Source organism: Aphelocoma coerulescens, chromosome 1A (genome assembly GCF_041296385.1).
Source record: "Aphelocoma coerulescens isolate FSJ_1873_10779 chromosome 1A, UR_Acoe_1.0, whole genome shotgun sequence".
Taxonomy (NCBI): Eukaryota; Metazoa; Chordata; class Aves; order Passeriformes; family Corvidae; genus Aphelocoma; species Aphelocoma coerulescens.
In genome coordinates this window covers 46,466,215-46,485,452 of record NC_091014.1, presented here as the reverse complement: position 1 = coordinate 46,485,452, position 19,238 = coordinate 46,466,215, and the positions used below count along the sequence as shown (strand labels likewise).

At 39.5% G+C, this 19,238-nt stretch overlaps 1 protein-coding gene across 1 annotated transcript in view; it reads left to right on the top strand.

Annotated features, from left to right (window-relative positions):
- Positions 1 to 16,719, top strand: part of FGD6 (FYVE, RhoGEF and PH domain containing 6) — a 73,978-nt gene extending 57,259 nt beyond the window's left edge. Inside the window, exons 15-21 of the mRNA XM_069000324.1 lie at positions 2,375 to 2,477; positions 2,952 to 3,098; positions 3,944 to 4,046; positions 5,970 to 6,097; positions 8,062 to 8,190; positions 10,945 to 11,093; positions 13,628 to 16,719. Coding sequence (XP_068856425.1) covers positions 2,375 to 2,477; positions 2,952 to 3,098; positions 3,944 to 4,046; positions 5,970 to 6,097; positions 8,062 to 8,190; positions 10,945 to 11,093; positions 13,628 to 13,664 — 796 coding nt within the window. The 3' untranslated portion in view covers positions 13,665 to 16,719. The remainder of the gene's footprint in view (positions 1 to 2,374; positions 2,478 to 2,951; positions 3,099 to 3,943; positions 4,047 to 5,969; positions 6,098 to 8,061; positions 8,191 to 10,944; positions 11,094 to 13,627) is intronic.
- The last annotated feature ends 2,519 nt before the right edge of the window (positions 16,720 to 19,238 follow it).

Below are 19,238 nucleotides of genomic sequence, written 5' to 3'. Positions count from 1 at the left end.
CAGGCAAGACTGGCTCAGCTGGGAGAGGTGCCCTAAGACTCTGATCCTGGAAACCAGAGGGACATGCTTCTGAGTGTCCTCCTGGGGCCACTGAGCTGTTTAGCTCCACTGAGCAGCTGGATGTGTGTCCCCAGCACACACATTTGCCCGTAGTAGCCATTGCTGGGGTTCTCTGCAGTCCTTTTGAAGGACTTTTGAAGCTTTCTACTGTTATGTTAAATCTTAAATGAATAAATAAAAATAACAGTGTTTAAAAACCCAAGAAACCTCTGCAATTTTAGGAAACAAAATCTTTTTTTTTTTTTTTTTGGAAGGATGCAACAAATACTGGACCTGCAGCAAGGGAAGTGGTAGGGCTGGGCAGCTGTTGGGGATGGCTGCAGTGACAGCAGAAGAAACTGCTGACTTTGCTGCAGCAAACCATTACATCAGTTACCAGTGGCACCACCTTTGCTCTTAAGTTCTGAAGGATTGTAAGCAATCCTAAAGGCTTCTACTGGCAAACCTACCAAGCAGGAGCTTCCTAGTGAAATACTAGGGTGTAAGCCTGTAGCTCACTGCGCAAGCTGCTCCATACAGAGCAGTCCCCACGTGATTGGGGGGTAGTGGTGGTGCGTAATCTCCAAAACCTGTGCCAACTTTAAATTTAATTAACTAATACAGTTAGAGGAATCTAATTAAATGTAACCGGATTTTGAAAAAGCCAAAGGACTTGATTAGAGTTATGAATATTACGTAGTTAATGCAGACCAGTTGTTCTTTCCTGTTGAGGCAAAGGTAAATAGACTGAACAAAATGTTCCACTCAGAATGTGAGATATTGGGACAGACACTGATGCGTTGCTTGGCCTTTGCTTGTATCTTATCTCTTCTCCTTTTGTTCTGATTTTGTTGCTGTGTGTGCTAGATCTTTAGTTTTTTTTTACTTGTGCCTTTGCATTTACCTTACCAGATTTATCCTCTCTGATTCATCATAGTACTCAGTTTCATCCCATTCAAACCCCCCATTCAAAGTATTTTCCCTAAAGGTTCAAAGGTGATGAAAGCTTCTAAATTCACCTACAAAACCATTAAATAATAATTGGTGTCAGACCTCATTTGTGTAAGTCATTGCTTTCCTCTTCCCTGACTTTCCTTTCTATATATTTGTATTCAATTCCTTGGTTTAAAGAAATTAATTTATTTGATACCAATTAAAAAGTGGGGAATAGAAAAAAATGTTGGGAGTGGCTTCTTGTTTAGATTTTAGAAGCCCTTTTTAAGTTGGCATGACATCTTAAACAGTAGCTGTTCCTCTGCTGCAAAACTGCTTCATCCTTCCTCAGAGCCTTCTCTGTGTTGCACAAGTAGTTGTTCAGCTGTGTGATGAATTTACCTAGTCGGTAAATTGATCCAGAGGAAGGGCAGGCTGATGGCTTGCTTTAATATGGATTTGTTTCCCAATCCAGCCCACTGCATAACTCTGTATGTTCTGGCACAAGAGTGAAAATGAGACCTAGTGGCTGAGAGAAAGGATAGTAGGCTGCCCTTTGCAGCAGGAACAGCATGGATTTATGAAAATGGTGTTGTGCCCATGGCCAGAGGAGGTGCTTTGGCACTGCACATAATCCAGTATAGCTGCAGGGTCCTGCTGTGGCAGGTACTGCTTGTGCTCTCTGCTCCTCCTGCCATGCCACTCCAGCCTAATGCTTTCCTTGCACTTGATTAGTGATCCACCAGCTGGGGGATAAAGAGATGGAGTAAGCTTATCTGTTTATCTCTTTGAGTTAGCTCATCCAATGGAGACATTTTGGAAAAAAAATAATTATTTGAAAGTAGCATGACCTGGTAGGAGCAAATAGTTAGGAGCACAAGGCAGAAGAAGAGTCAGTGTGTTTTTATCTGACAGAAGCGTGGAGTTTCACAGGATTGGGTACAACAAACTGCACTCTGACACAGAAGGAAGTGGGCAGAAAAAAGGTTTGTTGAAATTTCAGGTTGCTTTCAAGAGGAATCGCCCATGCCTTTGTTCTGGGAGCATCATTTAAACAAGTGTTACCCAGGCTATTCAAGGGTGGGGAAGGAGGGGGAAGCAATGACAGACAAGCCTTGAAATAATCACAGGGATTTTGGAAGGAGGAAAGGGAAGGAGGGAATCCACATGACAGCAACAGACACAGAAATCTTTTTTAGTATTAGTCAACATAAATAACACCGTGCCAAAGGTTAAAAAATAACGCCAGTTTCAGTAGGAGTTGTAGATGGTCTATAAAGTGAAATTGCAAAAGAGTTACTCCAGTGTACAATAAAGTTAATGGAATTCTAATCAACACTTGCTTCTTAGTTTTAAATGTTAATAATAATGAATTGCTTTTGTGGGTTTTTTACTCCAACAGTTCTGCTACAGAAAGAGATGAGTGGTTAGAAGCTATCTCCAAGTCGATTGAAGAATATACAAAAAAGAGAATCACATTTAATCCAAGCAAAAGCCTTGAAGAGGTATATCCCACCATTATTGTTGGTTTGTTCCCTGTTTGAATATAAAATATCCTCACAGGTGTTCAGAGAAACTAGGTATTTCATGACAAGTAATAAATGGTAAATAATTGAACAGATGGTAGAACAGAATATTTCATAACATTATCTACTTGATAAATTTAAAATTTTCTTCAAAAAAACCCAATCACAGTTCTCTCTGTAGCCTTGTGCACAGAAAGATGAAATTAAAAGATTTTAAAATAAAGCAGCTATTGATCCCAGTAGGCTGGTAAAGCTTGAAAGTCAGTAAATGCATCTCTGTTGTCAGGCTTGCATTATAATGGTCACTGATGAAATAGCAGATAACATTTAAGACCATGACAATGTATCAAAGAAGGCTTTCAAACACCATTAGCATTATCCTATAATCACTGATGAATCCTAGGCTTATTTCTCCTCACTGAATATAATGATATCGTGCCTATGTTCTCTCAGGCAGATCCAGAGAAACAAGAAGAAGACAGCCCTCTGGGATCAAAGGCTCCCATCTGGATCCCTGACACGAGAGCCACCATGTGCATGATCTGTACGAGTGAATTCACGCTGACATGGAGAAGGCACCACTGCAGGGCATGTGGAAAGGTTGGGTATTTTGTGGTTACCTTTTCTGTCAGTCATTCATGTTCCTTGTGTGACATTCAGGTGGAGCCTCATCACCCCAACTACTCTTCTAAGCAGCTCTGTACTCTGACATAATTATGTGGGTTAGAACCAACATGTTCAGGTTGGTGGTTTGGGGGCTGGGGCTTTGATTTTTTGGACTGGTGTTATGACAGACCAGTATTTAACCTTCAACATGCTACATGTTATTTATTTTGCATTCCAGAATGCTATTTAGGGTTGCTTTTGCAATTCCATAATACCCACAAATGTTAGCTGAAATGAAGAAATATCTTCCTCACTAATATTCATAAGATAATGATTTTCTATTTTAAGTTAGTACCAATCTTGTTTTATATTTTACACTTACGAAAACTGTATCTAATAAACGTTGTCTTTCTTGTTTAATCCGGTGAGAATACAAAATTAGAGTGCAATGCAGTTGAGACATCTGTGTTGTAAAGAAATCATCAAAAGAGCAATGGCTTTTTAGCTATTTCAAGAAGTTGTGATTGAAACAGTTCAGTAACACAGTAGGCTTGTTCTGTTTTTTATGGATCATTAATGTTGGCTTATTGATTCATAATTCACTGATTTTTTTTTCTTAATATTTAAATTTTTATCATTTAGAGGAGGAAAGGACAGCATGTTGAACATAAAGACACAGGAAAAAAGCCAAGATCTTAGGCAGTATTTCACAGTGCAATTGTTTTATTTCAGGTTTTTATGGGCTTAACAGTGATGAAGTGAATGTCTTTGAGAATTTGGTGATTTACAGGTGCACATCATGTACAATAATGCTTTTATCTGTTTCTGTCTGTTTCCAGATTGTCTGTCAAGCTTGTTCATCAAACAAACATGGCTTAGACTACATGAAAAACCAGCCAGCAAGAGTATGTGATCATTGCTTCAGGGAGCTACAAAAGCAAGGTAAAGAAAATCTTCACAAACTGTCTTACTTTTATTAACACGGTATGTCTGCATCTCATCTTTACTGCTGGGTTCAAGTGCTTAATTCTGCTTGTGCCTGAGAAATGATAGGCATCTGAGATTCTAAGATGCCAAACAAGTTTCTGTGGAGCAAGCTAGGAAATGAATTTGCAATGCATTGGCTCTTCCTTTCCAGAAACATGTATGCCTTTACCCTGTGGTAATGACAAGTAGCTTATGCTGCTTTCCTTTTTGATGAGTGTTACATTGCTTTTCATTAATCACAGGGTGCAAGTGTACATTAGACTCCTTGCAGCTTATCCTGACCTCTCCCAGTGGGTTCATGTGTACTTTTATGCTCTGTAGCTTGTATATGTGTAAACTTCATTTTTGCCAGCTAAGCTGCTGAGGTGTGGCTGAAGGTCCGGGGCTCTGTAAAGACATAGGCCTGAATCTTTCTGAAGCTGAGTCTCTTCAGTTCTATAAACTGGCCTCAAGCCACTCTCAAGCTTCAGCTCATATGGAATTCAAGGATTTGGCATATCTGTACCTCAGTTCTGAAAGCAAACTCCTAACTGTTGCCTACTGAGCACTGGCAACATGGATTCAACATAAAACACCACAGCTAGAGCAGTTTCATTGAAACACTTTCAGAGAATGTGGTGCCTAGTGGAAAGCAATGGCTGGACAGCCTAATGGTAATAACATTTGCTTAGAGAGGAGGTCCAGTGTCAGTATCCTCATCCTGAGAAAACTCTAATGTGTCTCTTTCACGGAGCTTCATATCACTATGCAGAAGCAAATGTAAAATCAGTGGAAACACCTCCCAGTAAGATGGGAATCCAGTCCCATCTCACAGGACTTGCTGTGAATTAAGTCGAAATACTTGAGTATAAAGTACACAAATGAGCTGTGAACAGACTGAAAGAGCTCGCTGCCCTTCCCTTGGCAGAGGCTCCAGTGGTATCTAGGCTCTAGGGTATCAGGAAATCTGTAGTGCCCAGAGAAATAATAAAGCTATGGATCCCAGCATGCCGGGGGTGACATTTCTCATGGGGATGCAGAAAGGAGCATGGATAACCCTGGAAATGACAGCGTGAGCCTGCGGTGAGGGGGACGGCCGTTGTCTGAAGCACCTGCAGGTGTGTGCGCTGGGCACTAGAGGCTGCTGTGCTGCAGGCAATTGCAGCTGCCTTTAGCTGGGAAAAGGGCTGGGGAGCAGGTGCAGTACAGCTGGCAAACCCATTGCTCTCCTGCTCTGCTCATTATTTCAGAGGCTCAGCGAGTTCAGGAACAACTCTAGAAATAGTCTTTATGAAACCACCAGGTTTTCTAGGTGCAGCTGTAAAAAAAGTGGTGAGTGTTGCTAGAAAAAGGGGTTTTGAAGAAGTGAAGTGTTGCAGAAGTCTTCCAAGAGCAATGAAGTAACTGCTGTGGCAGTGGAGAAGGCACGTTCTGGGAGATGGGAACGCCAGAAGTGTGTGTGTGCTGGAAGAGGAACATCTCTATTGAATAAGGTTGAGAAGTTAACAGATGTAGAGAATTGAAAGACAGAGACAAAGTACCGACAGCAGAGGACAGCTGTAAAAATTGGATGTGATTTTTAAGACTTAATTTTATGAGAAAAGGCAGTTCAACAACAAGAAAACAGACTTTGAAAACAAACAAGATCAATTTGTTTAGTTTTAAACTTCTTGTGGTTTTTTAGTATGATTGTGATTTGGGGAATTCTAACTCGTGGTGTTGATGATAACACTGAAAAGTTAATTCAGTGCTGAATTTAACATGATTAGGTGTTACTATTGCAGCACTGTAATCTGAATAAAAATGCCAGCTGTTTCTAAGAAGAAAAGTCCAAGAATGAATTGCCTGTGTTTAGTCTTCTGTGACATGAAATCAATATATTCATCCTGTGCATTTTAGATAACCAGTGCACTCCTAAGAGTGGATCCCCAGTCAACCATAAATCTCCATCAAGTGCCTTGTCTACAGTATTACAAAGTATTCCCTCTGGAAGAAAGCAGAAAAAAATTCCTGCAGCCCTCAAAGAAGTAAGTGTTTTATTGGTCAAAAGTGGTGCTTTTTTGGTATTATATCATCAATATTAAGAGTAGAAAAAAAGTTATTTTAACCATCTTACCTAGAATCAAAAGTCAAAATGTGTCTCTAACTGTGGTTTGGGCCTTAGTTTTAAATAGGCTGGGACATGCAGTGTGTAACATTCATAAAACACCTGTGAGACTGTGATTCAGAGATATAGTTGAAATTGTAATTTCTTGCACAATTCAGGGAAACACAGAAAACTGTGTTTCCCTGAATTGTGATTTACCTCTGTACCAACAGTCAGTGACAGGACGCCTACACCAACTCAACTCTTGGTTTATGATTAGAAAAGGTAGAGTGAAACCCTGCTTACTGTAGGTCTTGGGAGTGGGAAGTGATTTTTCTCAGCATCAGGTTTGCTGATGACACCAAGCTGTGTGTTGCAGTTGACACACTGGAGGGAAGGGATGCCATCCAGAGGGACCTGGATAGGCATGTAAGGTGGGTCTATGTGAACCTCATGAAATTCAACAAGGCCAAGCACAAGGTCCTGCTTGTTTGTCGGGGAAATCCCAAGCACAAATACAGGCTGAGTGGAGAATGGATTGAGGTTAGCCCTGGGGAGAAAGACCTGGGGGTATTTGTGGGTGAAAAGATCAACATAACTCAGCAATGTGCACTTGCAGGCCAGAAGACCAACTCTGTCCTGGGCTGCATCCAAAGCAGCATGGCCAGCAGGGCAAGGGAAGTGATTCTGCCTCTCTACTCCGCTCTGGTGAGACCCCACCTGCAGTACTGCTCTGGGGTCCCCAACATAATAATGACATGGACCTGTTGGAACAAGTCCAGAGGAGGGCTGCTAAGTTGAGGGAGGGCTGCAGCACCTCTCCTAATACTGAGAGACTTGGGATTGTTCAGTCTGGAAAAGAGAAGGCTCCAGGGAGATTTTGGAGGAGCCTTCCAGTACCAGAAGAGAGGCCTACAAGAAAGTTGGAGAGGGACCTATTACAAGGGCATGTAGTGATAGGACATGGGGGACCCCTCATAAGTTGAAGGGGAGGGTAAGTTTAGATATTAGGAAGAAATTCTTTACTGTAAGGGTGGTGAGGAACTCGAACAGGTTACCCAGAAAGGTTGTGGACTCTCCATCCCTGGCAGTGTTCAAGACCAGACTAGACGGGGCATTGAGCCATCTATTGTGAATGCTGAAGAGCAGGAGCAGAGGAATTTTCCAGCTGCTGAAGCATTTAGTGAAGTTTTCCTTTCTCATGCTTTAGCTGAGAAACAGTGGAAGACGGTTCTGTAAACCAGCTCTCTATCTCACACCTGCACGGACTTATTCTGGTTTGCTGGGAAAATATTTTGGAAATGGGTGTTATGCTGTTCAGCCAATCCCTCTGGGAGGTGGATGGTCAAGCTTCCAATGGTTTTATGCCATCCTTGCGAACAAAGCTATGTAAGCTGAATTATATAATTAAATATAGCCATTTCTGGCCTTTGAACTCCATCCTGGACTTGTGTCGTTTCTCGCCGTCCCTGGGGACAACAGCAACAATCTATGGTCTAGGGAAAGGTGTCCCTGCCCATGACAGGGGAGTTGGAATGAGATGATCTTTAAGGGCCCTTCCAACCCAAACCACCCAGTGGTTCTATGATTCTTCTTATATAAGAATGTGTGTTCTCCAGCTGTACATGCTGCTCAGTGTTCCAGCTCTCTCTTGTCCTGTTGCATCCAATTTAAGTTCCAACCTTTAGTGACTGTGGAAACCTCTCTTCCAGACCAGATAGATGGTAGCAGACAAAATAATTTTTCTTTCATCCATCTGAGTTAGTGAGCAACATTAACCTGAGATCAGGGAAGAATTTGAGTCTCTGCCAGGCAGGGCTCTGGAAATCTGTTAAAAAAAAAAACTGTACTGTGAAAACTTGTACTGTTAACGGTTTGTTGATTCGTTTTGTTTTTCCTCTTCAGGTTTCAGCAAATACAGAAGACTCTACAATGAGTGGCTACCTACACAGATCTAAGGGTAGTAAGAAACCATGGAAACACCTATGGTTTGTTATAAAAAATAAGGTGCTATACACATATGCTGCTAGTGAGGTAAGAGACTACATATTAGAAATAAAATATCCAATGATAATACTGTCTTTGTAACAAAGTTGTTTATTCTTATGATCTAGAAACAAGCTATAAAATTAGATCACCTTACAATGATCTGATTGTGGTGCAGTATTTTGAAAAGGCCCAGTGAGCTTGATACCATAGTACATTGATATAGCTATGCTGCGTCTGATTCCAGCTTTGAGTACCTCTGCACTGCACACCATAGCTCAGATGTATGTATGTTCTGAGTCAGCTGAATACATGGGGGATCTGTTTGGATGCATCACAGTGTACTAGTGGCAAAGCCAACATTATAAAAGCATCTTGAACTATCTTGTTCTGCAGTTCCATAAGGTATTTTGAATGCTTGGCAAAGGACTAAACTAAATCTCTTTACTTCTCCTCATACTGTTGTCTTCAGCCTGGAGTATTTATTTGCTATAAAAGAAATGCATCTTATGTAATGGCATTTGTTTTTTTATTTAGAATGTGTAGCCCTACTGCAGTGTGGAGTAATCTCTAACAGATATGTATATTTTAATATGTATATAAATACATGTGTATATATATTTGTATATATATACACACACACACATATATATACGGTCTGCACATCCCAGCATGTGCTGAGGATGTAGTTTTATTGCATCTTGGAACGTTTCGTAATGTATGTGTATGTATTGTAGCACTGACAGATCTTGGGCTTCAGGTTTTTGTATTGTTTGTTATAGTTTACTACTAGCTTTCAAGAGCAAAATATCCAAAGCATCTGTTTTAAGATATTGCTATCCCTCACTTCCTTTCAAAATGTAAGGCCCAACCCATCCTGGCCATGCAAGGATTTATCCTTCTTCACCCCACGCCACCCCCACTCTAGTTATTTCCTGGTTTGTGCTCAGATCTTTTTCCTGGGTTGTTCCTGCCAACCTTTATTTTAGAACTTCTGAATTATGTCCAAAACCTGTGATGTTATTTCCACTACAGCATTGGCAGTACTAAAAAAGCCCAACCCAAGTAGCTCTAAAAGTAGTTTCAATAATTATGTGGAAAACAATTACTTTTACATCAATTAGAAAATTATTTCAGAGCATTGTGTCTGTCTCTTCTGGCCATTGCAGAGACATTAGCAGAGGTAAAGACAGACCAGTCTGTGACAGTCACCTTAAATTTTCTTTTTCTTGGCTTCCTCTGAGGTATCAACTTTACAGAGTAGCTTCAGTTTGCAGTTCAATCACTAAACTAACTCTTTCCTATTTTCTTAAATTGAGGAATATCTGTCCTTAGTTTTCATCTTCGTGAGCCATTGCAGGAGACGTTATTTACACTCTTAAGGGAAGGTGCAGTGTTGCCTTAGCCACTTAAAGCTACTTCTATTAGTTCCAAGTGATAGAAAGATCAATAGTAAAACAATCACCTGTTAGTGATACAAAGACCTGAGTAAAACAGATTGCTCAGTCTTACTTGACTCTTTTCCAGTATCAAGAAATGCTGCTGTCACGGAACACTTTTGTTTCACTGTACCAAAATCTTCACCTGATGTGTCAGTGTTTATGTACATTTGGGGGGGTTTTAGCTATTTTTTTCTTCTTCTGTTTATAAGCATTGCAGGACCTTGCCTAGTTACAAAACACTGTTTTGGAATTTGCACAGGATAAAATCCTTTTTTTTCCTTTCCCAAAATGTTGTGTATTGTATTCATTAATAAAAAGACAAGAGTATTTTAAAAAAAGAAGTAACTGAGATAAACAAGGAAGAGTCTTTTCTAGTTGACCATTTGTGAACACTCAGCAACCTTGTTTTCCCCTATCCTGTTAATTTCCAGCAAGGAAAGTGAGGTAAGTTTAGCCATTCAAAGTATTTGGATCTTGACTTCAGTGCTTGAGGACAGAGGTTGCTTCTGTAGCTCCTCTTTAATGCCGTCTCCACCCGGCTCCGTGGGGGACGCAGGGGTGGGCTCACTATTATAGATGGTAGCAAAGAGCCGAGAAGGGCATTTCCGTGCGTTCCAGCATCCATTCCTGCTACACTGTCAGAGGCTGCAGAGGCAAATACAAACATGATCCCAAAGCTCACACTTTTATCCAGGGGCGGGCAAAAGGCAGGACTAGGGAACAGAGACCAATGGGCAGCTCTGGGGGAGTGAGGAGGGGTAGAGGGCAACAGCCAACTGGGGAATCCAAACTGGGATAGATTAACATAACAGACTAATGCATCCTGGGAGAAGCCTTTCTGGTCACCCTAACATGAAGTGGTTCTTGTGGTACTAGGGACCTGTCTTACTGAGAACTCTCTGTCCCTTGTAATTTTTGTTCACTGGCCACCGCACTCCTTTTAACATACTCAGTGCAGTTAACAGCATCCCACTTGACTTCGGAGCTTGCTGGAGAGAGCACTGGGCTTGATGGGCCTCTGGTCTGCTGCCAGGTGGGAGCTAATCTGGTGATACATGAAGTCCTTGCCAGGCAGAATGATGAGACCATGCAGTAAAAGCCAAGGTAGATGTTATCAGGGAAATGAAAAGAGCATCAGCGATGTTGAAGTCTATGAGGTTTTATTTCCTGTCCCCTGACTCATGCATGGAGAATACAAAAAGTGGCATTTTGTGCGTGTCTGTTTATAACAATTTGTTGTATTATCTGCTGCAGTGGTACGGTGTATGAAGTCTAAATACATGCCTTAGTATTACAATTAGTATTATAGTCTTACAAGCTCTAATGTTGTCATTTTTCCTTTTTTTTCCCTGTTACATAGGATGTGGCAGCATTAGAGAGCCAGCCTTTACTTGGATTCACAGTCAGTGAAGTAAAAGGTGAAAACTCAGAGTCTAGAGTGTTCCATTTACTGCACAAAAACACTTTATTTTACATATTCAAGGCAGATGATCCCCATTCAGCTCAAAAGTAAGACACTATTTGAATTCATTTCTGTTACATATTTCTAGAAAATTCAGAAGTGGTGAACGTTAATATTCACACATTAACATATGTATAAAAGATCCTTATTATATAATAAGTAAATGAAAGTTTTAAATTACTTAAACACAAGGTTCTGGTTTCATTAGGTTCTGAAATGAAGAAAGCAGACTCTCCTCTGCTTAGGACTGAATGCAGGAGAATGAGAAAGTCAAAATAAGAAATCTTTTTCCTAGCCCATTCCTCTAACCCTGATCTACTCAAGTGAAAATTGAATGTTACCTTTGGAGAAATCCAGAAAATGTTTTTAACAATTAACAGATATGTTCCTTTTTTTATTTTCACCTGTTAATATTAGTTATTTTAATCAATATATGGCAGTGAAAAATAAAGCAAACACTAAAACTTGGGGGCTGAGGTCTGAAGTGTGTGTGCAGATGCCTGTGAGCACCTAGGCATGCTTAATGCACTCAGACGAAAACCTTGAATTCAAAGACCATTCAAGAAAGCTGTTTCATTTCAACTCCTGCCTGAACTTGGAGCCATATTTACCAAGTTATGTATTGTGTCTGTTTCATATAAAATAATCTAGAAGCTTTATCTGTAGAAAACATTCCTTACATGATTCATAAAGTAAACTAGAAATGAGCATAGAGGGAATACATGTAAGCTATCTTCCCTATATGCCTATCTTATCTGACTGATTTCACTGCAGTTTTCCCAAATGAATTTTACATTATTAAATAGATTTGATGCAGTAACAAGTCCATTATTAGTACTTAAACATTCAAATGGATGCACGTTTAGTTTTTCTGCAAATAGGAACACTCTAAAAAACAAAGTATCCAGGACAGCTGGAAGTTTTGAACAGCTGATAACGTGCTTAATGACACTCCTCTAACAGAAAAAAAATGTGGAAGTCTTTATTTGATTTTTGGGACTATTTTGTGCAGATGTGCATAAATGTTTCTTTGTTAATTAAGATACTGTCCTGTTGTTTCTCGTGTGTCCTCATTTGTACTATATAAAACAAACTAAAAAAACCCCAAGGCATTCAATATCTTTGTTTTTATATTCAGACACTGGCTTTTTTCATCAGATGAAAACTTGAAATTGGACACAGTGTATTTTATTGAGGTTAGGAACAACATTAAGTACTTTGAATTTCAAGCATTCTCCAAGTATTTAATATCCTTAGGAGATAGATGCTGAACCTTCAGAATAAATGCTGCTTTGACAGCATTAAAAGGAAAAACAAAAACATGCTGTTGACCTGTTCATATCAGTGGACACTAATTTTTCCTGATAGGACCAAAGAAATACCTAATGTATTTGTCTAAGTGCAATAATAAATTTTAACATATGCTTACTTTTCAATGTGGTTTTAAATTCCAGTGCTATGTTCAGTGCTTAAACTGTTTAGGAATTTTTTTTTGTATTCCACTGTAGTTGTTTTTAATGTATACACAGCAGTGGAAAATACTAGGAGTATTACTAAAATGTAAGGTCGATGTTTGAGTTGTGTGTGCAGACAGGCGTGAGCACTAATACATGATTAATATGTTCATACCAAAAGCTTGAATTCAAAGAACATGCATGCAGTTAACATTAAATGCTCAGGGCAAGGAAGAGCCAACATCTGTGACAAATGTTTAGATACTCTGTGAATACCAAGACAGTTTGAATTTCCATGATAAAGATAATTGCAGTCTTTGTCTCATTCAGTTCTTCCAAGATTTTCACTCAGAAAAAAAATGCTCATTATGTGGGTCTCTTAACTTCACATACACACAGTTCAGCCCTCACTCAGAAAACAGAATTACTTGTCCTGTAGTACTGGATTGCTTCAGGAACTTTAATTTTTACGTTCTTGAGAAGCTGAGGATGTTTCTCAATCTTCTAATCAAGTAGGAAAAGAAACCACAGCTATCGGGAGTAAAAGTATCTGAATATTAACTTTGAATTTCCAGTTTGAGATACCTTGGACCAGCTGTTTGGGACTTGCCCCTGTGCCCTCTTCACCCTTCCCTGCCTTTCCATGTGCCATGTGACCTCCTCCTTCAGCCCCACCAGTCCTGGCTTTTACCTGCTGCAAAAGCAGAGGGTGTGGGTTATGCAAAGGGCTTGTCTCAGTTGTAGCAGTGTCCTTATTCTTCCCAGATCATATTTGCAGTGAAATAAGAAAAAGGAGTATTGGGGGTTTTTAAGGGTGTGCAGAACCTTGGCATAGCCTACTTTTTGAGCATTTGATTTCCCAGCTTCACCTGTTCTTCATGCATGTAACTGCAGTATGGGAGAGGTACAGAAAAAAGTTTCTATCGTATGGCCTTGTACCAACACTTAATATGTCTCCAGCCAGCTTTGTATGTTTGGATTCATGGGATAGATTTTGGTATTTGTACTCACAGACCAACTGGTAGTGGAAGTATGATGGTACTTCTTGTGTGAATATGTAGCTATTGACAGCAGGGAGATTTATTCTTTTATCAGCAGCTTTCTAACAGTGTTTAATTTCCTAACAGGTGGATAGAAGCTTTTCAAGAAGGCACTGTATTATAGCAGTGTCAGCATTGTGTCTGCAAGTTTAAAGGAAAATGTCCAAGGATGGTCATAAAACAGACTACAGCAACTGTTCACAGAAACAGAATCCTGCCATCTCAACCTACACAAAATTGTATATTTGTCAGGATTAGGAGTTGTTGCATTTTTAGTGTAAAGTAATATTTTTCTAAAGAATTGTATGTATTTCTGTGTTGATACAAAATGTGTTATTTATTAAATTCCAATGTTTACTTAAATGGGCAGAATTATTTGTGCATTGAAGTCCAAAGTGTCCTCAGAATGGCAGATTGATGGTCAACAGATTCATAAACTTTGTGCTTTATAAAAAACAAACCACAAAACGGATCTGTTGGAATTGTACAGTTCCTCGTGATTTGTGTATAGGTTCTTGAGTTGCTGATGTTCACTTTGCAATTTAGCAAGAAGATTGTATAGGAATTTCACAGATTTGGGATCTTTGTTGGCTATGTAAGCTCCTTTATGAAAAGTTGTATGATATTGCTGCTCCTTTCCTTGAATGGCCGTTGAAATCTTGCATACCAGTACATTTAAACAGTACAACAAATTCTGTATCACAAAAAAAAAAATACATCCAGTATTAAAAAAAAAGGGGGAAAAATATTTTAAAAACACTTTCCAATTACAGGGATAAGGCACTAGAGCTGTTACAGTACTACAGATGCCAAAGAGACTAAATAAGTTATCTTCCATCAATTGCAGGATGTATTATCTTTTATGTTTCCAGTAATAATTTAAAGCAGAGTAAAAATACATTTTTGGTAATCAAAGACAAAATATCTTACTTGTTTCAAAACTTTGTGTCAAATGAGTTCTGTACACAATATAAAACACTGTATAAAGTATTATTCAAAGAATGGTAAACAAATATGTGCGCTCTCCTCTCTGATAATTTTGAACTATTGTATATTTAAATTTTATGTTTAAACTGGAATTGCCATACCAAGACAACAGCTTTTTTAGTGCAGAAACCATTGAAAATGCATACCATTCTTTGAAATACCTTTTGTTTACAATATGATTTGTTCTGTTTGACACTTTAAAATAGAATTCAGCTTTAGGTGTTTGGGTTTTGGGTTTTTTTCTTTTAAGAAAATCATTGGTATACCTCACTAGGAAATACTTACTGATGATTCTGGTGCATTTATTCTATTTAAATTAAAAAAAAAATTTAACACTGTAATAGCATAAATGGAACTAGAACTATGAAACCCACATGAAAGGAAGCCATTTTAAGTCAAATGCAATGTATATGTAGTCAGTTAATTTTACTGTATGAAACACTTGTCATCGTCCTGTGAATCAAGCTAGCTGTGGTAACAAAATGAAGAGCAATTAACTTCTAATTAATAGTCTGAATTCCACACTAATAGCTATTCTGTGACCTCACAGCAGAAAGAGAAGAGATGATAGAACAATTAGTATTCATCACAAAAAGGCCAAGAATGAAAATGCAAACCAAAATGCTCTTACTCCCTCAATATACCTCGAGGTCAGATCTAAGATACTAACAGAGCTCTGAAGAAGCATAATTGCCAAGAGCTTCTCTAAAGTTAGTAGTGGGCTTGGAAGTCAAATGTTTAATATTAACTACACAAGAAATTTCCTTGACTTCCAGCATTTAAGTAGAGTACCTTATGAATCAGGAACTTAAGGCTGTAGATCTGACTTCCCTCAGGAACGCTAGGGATTTGACCAGATAGTGTTGGAAATGCAGTAGGAGTCTGATCAAAGCCTTTATTCTCTTCTATTGTAATACAAATGTGCTAAATGAGTAATTTTCTCTTTTATATACAAAGGGCTTTTACTTAATTTTCAAAAACAACTGCTGACCGAAGCTAAGTAAATTATTATCATGTCTCTTCAGGGTCATTTCTGACATGATCTTTACTGTATCCAGAACAGAACTGATACCAATATAACATAGATGTGACGTGGCTCTTTCAGTTTATAGTATCAAAGGGAAGAGCTTCTTCATATTTTCATAGGGACTGCACACCAATGAAGATGGAAAGTCATGAAGCAGCAAATTAATCAGAAATTTGGCTAGGAGCAAACTAATTTAATTTCAGTTTATGCTTTGATATTTTTCCCTGCTGCAAAACAGAGCAATAAAAGTCAAAACACATACTGAGTAAGGTGCCCAAGTTCTGCCTTGTGTGGCTTCAAACTACCTCTAGATGGTTTGGTGCAGAGGGAGAAAATAGTTTAAAGTGTTCTGTGAAAATAACAGGACTTCTTCCAGAAGTGGTTGATCAATCAAAAAATCTGTGACAGAAATAGATTGGAACAGAGCCTTATAAACAGTAGTATACATATTGCAGTCACATTCTGTGTGAAATAAATTGTCCTTGTGAACATGTTTGAATATTTCTTTTCCTCTCTTCTGCATTAGTGCTTTGTGTCATATGAAGAACCCCAAAACACAGGCATTTTCATAACATTTTCAGATGGTTGCTTTTCAAACTTGCCCTATTTCTCCAGTTCACCTCCATTTTGATTCATTACCATCAAAAACTTCTTGATTTGACTAAACACTAAAGACCAGAAGTTCTTAGATACCTGGCTACCTCTTCTTACAAGAATCTATAGTTCAGAATCAATTTAACATTGGTTAGTAGAGTATGAGGCAAACATTAGCATTGAATATTAGTTCTAATGTTTTTATTCATGGATAAATTAAAGCTTTTAGGATCTTGAATTCTCTTTAACTTAAAACTGTGCCCAAAGGACTTAAACTGAGCAGCTATGGATCGCATTTTACTAAATATTTTTGTGCATGGAAACTCAATTACTCAACTGTGTATATTACATCATAATGTAAAAAGATGTCTGGAAAGACATGTTCAGTGCATTTGTTTGCTGTAACTGCTGTCCCCTGTTTACCATCCAAATAGGCTTTTATTTGGAGCAGTCCTAAATCATACTGTCTAAATGGAAGAATAGAATTTTTATTTTGTAACTGAAAACAGTTTAAAGTTGTAAATATTCCTGTGGATATTCATTTTTGTATAAATAAATGCACATTATTTGAGTCTGTGTCTTTTTTTATATATATTTTCAGGTTTTATGTATTATGTAATTTGTGTATTCAGTGACTTTCAAACAGCAGAATTTGTTGCCATTACTTGCACATTAGTCTTGCTTTAAAAATCATTCTAAAGAATTAAGGAGGTTAAGTCTATGTGAAGGTTAGAGGAAGGGTGTTGCATTAATTAATCCTTTTGCAAAATATAGTTCTGCTGTATCAGTTAAAGTATGCCTGAATCACGGCTTCTGTTGGCCTTGGGTCCTGCACTTGGGTTACAATGACCCCAGCAGGCTTGGAGCAGGCAGAGTGTCTGGAAAAGGACCTGGGGGTGCTGGTCAACAGTGGCTGAACATGAACCGGTGTGTGTGCCCAGGTGGCCAAAAAGGCCAATGGCATCCTGGCCTGTGTCAGCTATAGTGTGGCCAGCAGGACCAGGGCAGTGACTGCCCCCCTGTACTCGGCACTGGTGAGGCCATGCCTCCAGTTCTGTATCCAGTTCTGGGCCCCTCACTGCAAGAAAGACACTGAGGTGCTGGAGTGTGTCCTGAGAAGGGCAACAGAGCTGGTGAAGAGACTAGAGCACAAGTCAGATGAGGAGGAGCTGGGGTTGTTTAGCCTGGAGAAAAGGAGGCTCAGGGCAGACCTTACTGTTCTCTTTAAGCCCCTGAAAGGAGATTGTAGCCACGTGGTCAGCTTCTTCTCTCAAATAACAAGGAACAGGACAAGAGGAACTGGCTTCACGTTGCAAAAGGGGAAGTTTAGATATTAGGAAGAACTCTTCATCCCAAGGGTTGCCAAGCACTGCACAGGCTGCCTGGGGAAGTGGAGGACTCACTATCAATGGAGGTATTTAAAAGATGTGCAGATGTGGCACTTCGGGACATGATTTAGTGATAGACTTAGCAGTTGCTGGGCTAAAAGTTGGACACAATGATCTTAGAGGTCTTTTCCAACCTAAATGATTCTTTAATTCTGTAAGTATTTTAGCAGGGCATGTAAGGGAGAGATTCTCCTGTCAGGTTAGTTATGCTGCCTCCTTACACTTCTCTGGCATATGTTTGAAAGCAGTTTTTTGAAAACTTGCAGTAACAGCAGAAAGGGTTTTGCTTCTCTGCATGTTTTTGATAGGGATGTGTCTCTTGTAATCCTGGCTGAGACAGCTACACAGGCATGCCTTCGTGTACAGCTCAAGTTTGAACTGGGTCACTTGCTAAGATAAAACCAAAGCATGTTTTACTGGTTACAGTGACATTTCTGCTGTATTGAGGATATCAGAATACTTGGCTTAAATAAGCTTTGGTGCAAATCACTTGGCATTTGTTAAATTAAACTGCACTAAGCTCCATCATTTAGAAAGTGGATGTGCAGCTCAAGCTAGTTTGCGAAGTGACATGTACTATAAATTGAGAGTGCTCCAACATTTGACACTTAAAGGAATTGCTTAGTAAGTTAATTTTTCTGACTTAAAAATTCTTCACTGAGTTCATTTGCATTTGGTGTTTAGGAATGTCTTTGATCAAAAAGCAAAGTACGATGCTTGCAAGTACTGACTGAACTAGTGATCTTGAGCTAGGGTTGACAGATGCAAGTGCAGCTATGGGACTGGGAGTGGGAAGAAAAGAGTAAGGGGATTGACAAGATAAAGAGAATGCACAATTTTATTAATGTTAACACATAAATTTACTTGTATTCTTTGGGGTTTTTTTCCTATCACTGCTGCTCAGATGTTGATGCTTATGTCATCTGATTCAGTAGAAATTGCATTAAATAGTGTAAATGATTTTCAGATCATGAAATTGCACATACAGCCCCAGTGGCCTAAATGATCTTGAAGTTGCTGCTGATCTCTGACTGCAGCTAGACCATCTTCACTCAACAGATGAAACAGGAAGAGAAGAAAGGATGTATTTAAAGTATAAAACTCTTACTTAAAATCAAGGTAATTTAAAATAATTAGCATTAACTAAGTAATTAGCTAACAGAACTTTGGTCCAAACAGATGCTGAGACAGAGCCAGACCAGCAGCAAGTTGTTCCTTTGGCACTACCCCAGCAGGAACAGGCACTCATCGGCAGCTAGCCAGGCCATTGCTTCCCCAAGGGCTGTTCAGGGCACTGTTGACATTTAAGGATGGAACTTGCAGCTGCCATGCAGGCGGAGCGCAGCCCTTTCAGACACAGCTGGCTGAACTGCTACGGTGATTGCACAAGGCACCGCGAGTGCCTCCATCACGTTGCATGTTTCAAACCCAGTCTGCCAGTCTTGCCTATGGATCTGCCCCAGCTGGGAGAGCCCACCAAGCCCCCCAAAGCCAAAAGGCTGTGCTGTCCAGTTGTGATGTTCAATGCTGGCATCTTCCCGTTTCCCAGCAGGGAACTGCAGTGGGGGTTTGGAGACTTGTGCTCTCCACTCGATGGGCAGAACATTCAAGAACTGTGTTCAGTTTTGGACCTCTCACTCTAAAAAGGACATTGAGGTGCTGGAACATCCGGAGAAGGGCAACAAGGCTCGTGAAGCATCTC